Raw genomic sequence first — 9,989 nt, 5'->3', positions numbered from 1 at the left:
ATGATCACATCCGGGACTCCGAACTAACTTCGGTACATCAAAACTCATAATATAACTGTCATCGAAACCTTAAACGTGCGGACCCTACGGGTTCGAGAACAATGTAGACATGACCGAGACATGTCTCCGGTCAATAACCAATAACGGAACCTGGATGCTTATATCGGCTCCCACATATTCTACGAAGATCTTTATCGGTCAGACCGCATAACAACATACGTTGTTCTCTTTGTCATCGGTATGTTACTTGCTCGAGATTCGATTGTCGGTATCTCAATACCTAGTTCAATCTCGTTACCGGCAAGTCTCTTTACTCGTTTCGTAATACATCATCTCGCAACTAACTCATTAGTTGCAAGGCTTGCAAGGCTTAAGTGATGTGCATTACCGAGAGGGCCCAGAGATACCTCTCCGACAATCGGAGTGACAAATCCTAATCTCGAAATACGCCAACCCAACATGTACCTTTGGAGACACCTGTAGAGCTCCTTTATAATCACCCAGCTACGTTGTGATGTTTGATAGCACAAAAAGTGTTCCTCCGGCAAATAGGAGTTGCATAATCTCATAGTCATAGGAACATGTATAAGTCATGAAGAAAGCAATAGCAACATACTAAACGATCAGGTGCTAAGCTAATGGAATGGATCATGTTAATCAAATAACAACTCTGTTGTTCATGATTAGGAAACATAACCATCTTCGATTAACGAGCTAGTCAATTAGAGGCATACTAGTGACACTCTGTTTGAATATGTATTCACACATGTATTATGTTTCCGGTTAATACAATTCTAGCATGAATAATAAACATTTATCATGATATAAAGAAATAAATAATAACTTTATTATTGCCTCTAGGGCATATTTCCTTCAATATCTGGAAGCATAATCTCGACCAAAGTAGTATGACACCTATAATTTCATTGAATCCATTCATACAAACTTCAAACATTATACAAATAGAAAATGGCAGATGATCACTGCAAACAACTCGACAAACTCGAGAGGATTCGCTTGTTTCTGACCAGGCATAGTAAAAGGTAACATTGTAATAAAACAAAGCTTTGTCATCTTTTCTCATTTGGAAAGACAACACCGTTGTAAGTTCCAAGAACAGCTTTAGCCTTCTGCTCAAATTCAAGCTGATAATCACCTTAGGCAGAAATCTGTAGCATGCTAAAATGACAGGCAAAGCCCACAATATCCAATCACCATTATAGAAATAATTTAAACTGACAGGCAACCTAAAAGGCTTTTTGTGGTACTGATGCATACTACAAATTGACTGTCTATTTACCATTATAGAGATCATTTAAACTGGCAGGCAACCTAAAAGGCTTTTTGTGGTACTGATGCATACTACAAATTGACTGTCTATTTAATAGAAGCAAGTGCCAGCTACTCATTGTTCTGTAAAAAGCAGATTGAGCAACATTTTTTTCTACTTTTGAAGGAAGACAGTTCTCAGTATAGTGACCATGTCATCTAGATTATCAAGTTGGAGCCTGTCAGCTTACATTATTTTGCATGTGGGTCGTTGGTAAAGGAGGAGTCCAGGAGTGCTGGAACCGGCAATGTCAGAAGTGATCTGTATAACGAAAAAGATCAAATTAATAAGTTTAATAATAGAATGAGAGGAACAAACAAATCACATGCGTAAAGAAATGTATTGGTTGGTGTTACTAAGCCACATGCAAGAAGAAAACACTGATCACAGCAGATAAATAAAGCAGAAATCCACATAAAAAGTTTTATTCATCTTGAGAAATTGGTGTTTTTATTATTTCAAAGTCTATAAACATAATCACATTTTAAAAAGAGAAAGCCGTAAATGGCAGATCCTATCAAGATTTATTCAATGTCTAGAAACATATTCGCATTTTAAAAAGAGAAAGTAATAAATGGTAGATCCTATCAATATTTCATTATTCAACCTTGGATTGTTCATGGTAAAGTACATGGGCTATATAGTCCTCACCACTGCACCAGCAGGTCCGTCTTCATCAACCCGCAACCATCGGTACACATATAATCTTCGTGTCCCTCTCCATATCCCGCTAGACGTGGCAGTTGAGCACTTAAGGTGGCCCTGCATGTGTCACGTTGAACCGAAGACTTAATAGTGACATAACAGGAAGGAGGCCACAAATTTTTGAAATGAAAAGGGGATCTCATGGGTATTAATCAGATGCAATGTAAAAAAGAAATAATGGGGCGGGGGGCGGGGGGCGGGGGGGGGGGGGGGGGGGATTAGAGAACCCAGGGGTAGACAAAAAATACATATGCTCGGCATTGATCGCTGAAATCTCAAAAAATAGATGAGAACTCCGATACCGAAGAAACTGAAAGCATGGGAAGATTAGGAGAGTGTCTTTTACAGGAAGATTAGGAGAGGCTAGCTACATATCCAGCTTGGATCGGAGTACTCTAATAGAAAATGGCATGTTAAACTTTATTAAGGACATGCTTAATACGTATTTGAATGTCATTGCATGGTAGTGTAAATAGCAATGCACCTAGAAATTTCACATCACTTACCTTTTTCTGAGTTGTACATCACTTCCTCCAGTTTGTTTCCACCAAAAAATCAGACTCAATAAATATTGCATCTGTGTGTGTGTGTGTGTGTGTGTGGATTGTCATGAAAATCATTACAACAAAATTAATATAAGAATGAACAAGGAAAGAAAATTTGGGAAACTGTTTTCACCACTGAAGGATGAAAAGCTAATGTAAATATCCATAAAATAGTGTGTGTCTTTTGGGCTTGTTGTAAAATATGCAAGTTGAGCAGCTAGAATAAAACTGGAGGGAAGATAATGCATACCATCATAAACAACACCAGTTATTCTAATTATGAAAGGCAATATGAATCAATCGATCTAGAATGTGATTAGGTTTACAATCACAAGAAAGCACAGGATAAGTACAATTACGTACACATCCACCTGCTGCTATTGTATCCAGTATCCACTATCCAGTGACCCACTGTACCTCCACCGAGAACGAACCAACGTTGCTTGCTCAAAGTTCGCATACCTTCCTGGACCTGGCAGCAGCGTGCCGGAGGAGTTTAGATCCGTCGTAAAAACATATCACGGGTTGGGGTGTTTGCGCCTGAAAGCTGAGATCTCGCCCCAGCACTCTGTTACACTCCTGGATCTGAAAGAGCGGAGCAAGCTTGGCCTCGTCCTCCACCAGCGACCCAACCAGCAAAGCCCTCAGGCACAACATCGGCGAGAGACGGCTGGCACGGCCCGCTGCGAACGCGCTCCCGGCGGCGCGAACAACAACTGGCACTTGGAGCGGCGACTCCGTCCTGCACGCCAGCGCCGGCGCCCGGCAGCAGCCTCTCTCTCCCAGAAGGCGGCGTGGCGGAGCATGCCCTGTAGCCAGGCGACGAACCGCAGCGCATCGACCGGCCGGGGCGCCTCGCCTTGGCTGGTTCCCCTGGACCGCCGGTTCCCTCGCGCGCGTCGCGTCGGCTCCCTCGATGCTGGATCCCACGCGCGGCTGGCGTCCGCTAAATCCCCTCGAGGCCTCGACCGCACCGGCTGCTCCTCTCCTCCGGTCGCTGGATTGGGCGGGTGGACCTCGGTCGGGATTGGGCGAGCTTCGATCGGGATCGGGAGTTGATAACAGCGGCGGTTGCGTTCCACCTTAAAAGGACGGCTCCGAGCACATCGTCGTGGTAGGCAAATCAACAGAGAGTGTGACGCCGTTTCGCTATGCGCGCTGGCGCTAGAGATCGAGAAAGAGCGAGGGGGGGCCGCTGGTGGAGGTCGATGTCGTGGTCGGCGGCGCTGTCGGGAAGGATACGCCCAGCCGCCTAGATTGGGAGAAAGAGCACAGAGGTCGGGGAGAGGAGGGGGTTGTGCGAGACGACGTCTCGATCCGGTTCGGGTGGGGAGAGGAGACTTGGCCCATTGGGCCCAATTTAACACGGAACGTCCAAAAATGCTGACGGAGTGCAATCGGTATTAGCAAAAGAACCAAGATTAAGTGCGATTCCCACCTAATCTGACGGCTGAAAATGCTTGAAATTGACGATCGGACGGCTGTGAATGCTGATGCTCTAAGAGGGCTGGAAAAGTGCTTAGTTTTAATATATCTAAATTCCGAAAGATGGTTGCAATAACTGTCCAAAAAGATCCAAATTTCTCCTGAAACATAATAGAAACCCTATCGGCACCCTGATCTTTTCTTGGAAAAAAATTGTGAAAGTTCATTTTAAATAGGGTCACCTCCATCATTTCCTCATGAATATATGGGCGGCTCATCCTCTTAAAATGCATAGGAAATCTAGAGAACAAAGTAGGTATCTGTATCTGAAGGTGTGTATGAATCTTAGAAACTTAGCAAGTTCGTGTCCTTGGAGATGGTTGTTGGTATGGTAGACTGTCAGGCCATCCAAGTTTATCAGCTTCAGAACTCCCTTTTGAGTCACAACTGCAAGTGTTGGATGCCATGATAAAAGCAGTGACATTCGATGGTACATGCCAGCAAAAAATCGTGTCGGGCGGTGCTCGTTGAAGATGGCAATGAAGCAGCCGAGCTGCCGACCGTCGATCATCTTCTTGCAGGGTCGCAAACAACCATGACTGCCCATGATGAATAATTGTTTTCTGATGTGAGGTCAACCATGAAAAGTTGGGAGTGCAGGAACCATGTTGAATCTAGTTTCAAGTGTCTTACTTCTATAATATACAGGCACCAATTTATCTGCAAAGTTTGTAAATAGACATTTACAACAAACATGTAATATTATTATTAATATATCAAAATGAAATCAAAACTTCACACGGAAGAGAGAGTTTCCAGAAAATAGTGATGCATTGACTATTTCCTGAACGTGCATTAAATCATAATGTATATTCAAGTGACGATAACATCAGGACATAACTATGATTTAGTGAAAGCTCAAGGAAAGTGGCACACCTTTAAAAATAAAAATACTAATACCATGCCATTTTAGATGCAGATAGTTTTATGCATCAGTACAAACACTCCAGAACAAAACTCCACACAATCTCTTTTAGAAACAAAACTCCAAAACACTCCATGTAGTAAAATAAGTTGGCTAAGTAAAAAAGAGAGCAAATATTCGACATGCCTGACATTGACAATACTACAAAATATAACGACACTGTCAGCACTGTCAATTCTCTTGCTGGAAACATTACCTTCACTCAGGGATAGTATTAATTTAGTCTACGGACATGGTTACAGGCTTCTAGGTTAGTGCACAGCAGGAGGAAAACAAACATAGACCTAAATGACACAGCAGGAGGAAAACATAGTTATGAACAAACAATTGGAGTCTGCAGATGTAAATGAACCTGATATTTGTTCCTTGCTCCAGCAGGAATATAGCTACAATTACTAAATTGACATGGGAATCAACACACTTGCAGGGGCATGTAGTCAGCACACATATATGTTTGGTTCATGCAAGTGAAACAAATGAAATTCCATTACAGGTGACATGGTATTTCCCTCTACTGAACTATGATTTAAAGACCTTATTAAAAAAATGAACCTATTCTATTTCAGATCTCTAGCTATTGGTTGATTCAGTCGATCCAAATTCAGATCAGCAAAGAGACTCACAACAAAGAGACGCCGGGGCATCAAACTAAGAGAGATGAGAGGGTGGAGACGGAAACGAAACATACTTGACATTGGGGCCGAGACGCCGCACCGGCCGCTATACATGCATGTCCCCACGAATCCATCAAAACTGGTCGTGTAGGAGGAGATCACCCATGGCGGCGGCTGCAGCTGCTGGCGGCAACGAGGGAGACTTTGAGCCGCCCCCTCCTTCCTCGGTGGAACATGGCGGAAGAAGAGATTCTGGACAAGGTGGGGGATTGGTCTTCCGCGGTGACGGCGGCCACCCTGAGTCCCTTCCGCCACAGCCGCGCAAGCGCAAATCCAGGAGCAACTTCCTTGACAAGCACGCACGGGTCACGGATGTGGAGCTCCGCTGCCTAACCTTGACGATCTGCAAATGGATCCGGCAATGGGGAGAAGGGTGGGGGTGGTGGACGTGGCTGAGCGGGAGGTAGGAGAAGGCGGGGGGCGGTGGCGGTGGAGCGAGAGATGGGGGCGGCGCCACATCGCGAGGAGAGAGAAAGAGAGCGGTCGCATAGGAGGGGATGGATCGAGAGGAGAGGTCGCTCTTACGTCCGGGAGATAGGTTTTGGTTTTTTTTATCGCTGGTTAATCTTCGTAGGTCTTTTTTCGTTGGTTAACCATCGTAGGTCTTTTTTCGCTCGTACGTGCATGGTGCTGGTTCGGGCCTCAGCACCGAGCTTTTTCGAATCGTGGTGGTTAAGTCTAAGGTGGGAGGAGGTACCAAAAAAAACTATGGGAAGTGGGACTAAAAAAATCTGAAAGCGAGACTACCAACTGCTCCATTAGGTCTTTTTTCGCTCGTACGTGCATGGTGCAGGTTGGGGCCTCAGCACGAGGTTTTTTCTGAAGCACCGGTGTCTATTTCTACATGAGAGACGCTTAGTTAAGCGTCTATCCTGTACAAATAAGCATCAGTGCTTAAGAAACACCCAATTTATTTCTCTAAACACCTCCCCTACTAAGTATCTCCCATTGTACAAGGCCTTAGAAGTCCCATTGTACAAGGCCTTAGAAGTAGAGATACATGTACTATGTATCTTGAGGTGGTTAGCTTAGCGGGTTTAGAAAGTGATGAAGGCGTGAGTCCGACGAATCCTCGGCTCAACAACTTTTCGTAGGATTTTTTGTTCGTGGGCCGGCCCAGCAAAGCGTTGTTTGTGAACGCTAGTTGGATTAGATGGCGCTGAAGGCATTTCGCGAGAGAGCTACAAACGACCGATCACCTCACTTGTACCCTCTCCGTCCCAGACAGTTTCTGAGCTTATTGAACCATCAACTGCTTCATGGAGAGGTCAGTTCGTACGCTCGGTCTTTACTCCTTTCAATGCAGAAGCTATACTCAAAATCCCGGTGTGCACACGAAGAGTTGATGATTTTTGGGCATGGGGTGAGGAGCCGAGGGGAAACTTCACAGTTAGTTCGGCATATCATATGCTAGTACGGACTAAGTTTAACAGAGAAGACTGGCTCGAGGAGCGAGAGGGGTCTTCAAGTACTCAGGCGGAAGGAAAAGAATGGAAAGCATTGTGGAAGCTCCAGATCCCGTCCAAAGTGAAAGTGTTCTTATGGCGGCTGGCCCGGCATTCCATGCCATCAATGGATCTTCTGCACCGATGACACATGGCTACATCATCCTCGTGTAACCTATGTGGAGTTCGTGACTTGTGGAGACATGCACTTTTCGACTGCCCCTCGTCACGGAGCACCTGGGCTCTATCATCGGAAGTGATCTTCGATTATCTTAGTTCAAACACGAAGGAGTGTGCAAAGAAGTGGCTTTTTGAAGCGCAAGAGGCACTATCTGATGACGCATTTACCAGACTAGGAGTCACCCTTTGGGCCATCTGGGGAGCCCGACGGAAAGCTATCTACGAAGATATTCATAAAAGTCCGTATGCCACCCATAGCTTAATCAATTCCTATTTGGATGAAACAAAACTGTTAAGACCCGAGAGCAGAAGCACAAGAAGCGCGCGGGTACGGCCATCAGGCTGGTTTGCACCTCTGGAAAACTACGCAAAGCTGAATATAGATGCTTCAGTGCATCGTCAGGGACATGTTGGAGCTGTGGGAGCTATTTGCCGCGACCAAGCTGGCCTATTCCTTGGAGCGTCTGCTATAGTGTACAACAATGGTGATCCAGCTACGTTGGAGGCGATGGCCATCCGGGAGGGGCTGGACTTGGCGGCAGATTTACATATTCAGCAGATCCAACTCGCATCCGACTGCAAGGGAGTGATAGAAGAAATTCAGAGTGGAAGTGGAGCTGCTTATGGGGCGATCATCAAGGAGATCAAGCAACAACAATCTACTTTTAGTTCCTGTTTTTTTGTTCATGAATTTAGAAGCTCAAATGTTGAGGCTCACAACCTAGCGAGACATGCTTTATCTTTAGGACCTGGCTGTCATGTTTGGTTTGGCCAGCCCAACGGGATTTCGTTCGTCCATGTAAATATTGTGACGGTTTGAAATAAAAAGTCTCGTGAGGTTGTTAAGAAAAAGATGGTGCTGAAGGCGTGGAGTAGGAGGGTACTTCCTATCGGCCACTTTTTGCGGCAATGCAGCAGAATGTCAAGCTTTCGCATAGGTTAGTCCCTCGACTGGGCCGGCCCATGAAGGCAGCGACCAGTGTAAAAAATGAAGAGGAAAGTGTCATTTTTCCCCTGAAATCCTTTCTAATGGACCAGTTTCCCCCTCAACTCTAATATCGAATCAATCAGCCCCTCAAATCTTTAAAACCGGATCAATTTCCCCCTATGGTGGTTTTGGACTTGATTTTGAGTGGTTTGGACCCAGACCGTGCACTTCTCGTTGACTGAACTCGTTGACTAGGCTGACCGTGCTCCGGGGCGCTGGCATGGTGGACGCCTACTACTCCTGGTCCTCCAAGCAGAGTTACAAGACCGACTACGTCTGGCACGACTCACCGCCGACGATCCCGTGCACCTGCCAGTGGTGCCCAGTACGTGCTCAAGGGCTCTGAGCTGCTCCGCCTCCTTCCCGCGCAAGCCTACCCGCGCGACGCCTTCGCCTGCTCATCCTCGTCCTCCTCCACCTCGAGCTGCCAGGCCGGGAACGAGAACAAGCTGCCCAAAGCGGCCATTAGCAAGGCTCACGGCCGGCGCAAGAACTAGAGCTCCTTCGACCTCGACCAGTACTGGGTGGCCGCCGCGCGCAGCGGCGCTGGGGCGAACGCGAACGCGGCCACGCAGACCGGCGAGAAATGCGGCCGGCACCGGGGCCCCGAGCCGTCTCCGCCGCAACAGCCTATGACAGATCTCGGAGCCGACAAGATCTCGTCGCCGCCGTCGTCCAACAGCCCCGACACGCTAGAGACGCTCATCAAAATGATGCCCGCAAGGCTGCCACCTCGAACACCATCGCCGCTTGCCGGAGGAAGAGGATGCAGGCCTAGCACAAGGGCGTGATCGCGGGCGGCCGGATGCGCGCGTCCACGGTGCTGATGCACCTCATCTTCTACGGCAGCCAAGCGGGGCACCGGTCCGGGTGGTGCGAGGCACACAGAGCGGTTCCCTTGCGGACGGTCGGACCTGAGCAGCGGCACGATGGCAGACAGCTTCTCGAGGAGCATCAGCATCGTTGTAGGTATCGAGCAGGAGTACATCAGCGGCAGCCTGGTGGAGACCAAGAAGACGACGAGCGGCGAGCATGCCGGCCACGGAGGCGAGCTCGACACACTGAAGCAGTCATCTCCACCCAACTCTTATGAAGCGAAGTGCACGGTCAATCCAGAGAAATGCATGGTATGGGTCAAAACCACTTCAAATCAAGTCTGAAACCACCTTAGAGGAGAAATGATCCGGTTTTACAGATTTGAGGGGCTGATTGATCCAGTATTAGAGTTGAGGGGGAAATTGGTCCATTGCAGAAGATTTCAGGGGGAAAACGATACTTTCCTCAAAAATGAATGAATAACGCAGCGCTTCAGCAAGGATTGGAACTCGCGACCACGAGCCTGTAGACAGGCATAGCTAGCCACTACGGCAGATTCAGTTTGATGGTGAAAAAGAAATGCGAATACTTTAGACTAGTCATGCCGGCGGAACGGATTATTTTTCCTTTTTTTGTTCTTTTCTTGTAAATTCTGATTATATTTTTGACAAGTACGGACGTTTTTGACAGAACACACCGGAGTTAAAAAAAATGTTAGCAGTTTTCCGAATTTGTAACCAGATCACATTTAAATCCGAAATTCATAACCGGAGCACTTTAAAATTTCGGATTTTAAAAATATTGCAATATTCGAAATTCGAAACCAGAGCACTTTAGAAATTGCAATATTTTTAAAAAGTTTTAAAAACGAAAATTTGCAGTATTTTTTAAATCCA

The 9,989-nt window shown here is 46.5% G+C and overlaps 1 protein-coding gene and 1 pseudogene across 1 annotated transcript; one reads left to right on the top strand and one right to left on the bottom strand.

The window, feature by feature from the left end:
- Positions 1-825: 825 nt before the first annotated feature.
- LOC123101252 (uncharacterized) lies at positions 826-5,685 on the bottom strand. The gene is made up of 5 exons (XM_044522785.1): positions 5,679-5,685; positions 3,043-3,662; positions 2,542-2,612; positions 1,982-2,092; positions 826-1,591 (listed from the first exon to the last, which is right to left on the bottom strand). Coding segments are annotated over exons 1-5 (810 nt in total). The 3' UTR covers positions 826-1,590.
- An 83-nt stretch (positions 5,686-5,768) lies between these two features.
- Positions 5,769-9,437, top strand: LOC123101251 (protein SOSEKI 5-like; annotated as a pseudogene).
- Positions 9,438-9,989: the final 552 nt, after the last annotated feature.

The sequence above is a fragment of the Triticum aestivum genome, chromosome 5A, assembly GCF_018294505.1.
Source record: "Triticum aestivum cultivar Chinese Spring chromosome 5A, IWGSC CS RefSeq v2.1, whole genome shotgun sequence".
NCBI lineage: Eukaryota > Viridiplantae > Streptophyta > Magnoliopsida > Poales > Poaceae > Triticum > Triticum aestivum.
The sequence above is the reverse complement of the archived record's forward strand: the minus strand, read 5'-3'. Positions and strand labels throughout refer to the sequence as shown.

Excerpts from the sequence above, each read along its gene's own strand:
- LOC123101252 (XM_044522785.1), bottom strand. Across the intron at positions 2,613-3,042 it reads CTGCTGCCAGGTCCAGGAAG|ATGCAATATTTATTGAGTCT; the intron begins GTATGCGAACTT and ends ACACACACACAG. Across the intron at positions 2,093-2,541 it reads GATGTACAACTCAGAAAAAG|GGCCACCTTAAGTGCTCAAC; the intron begins GTAAGTGATGTG and ends TGACACATGCAG.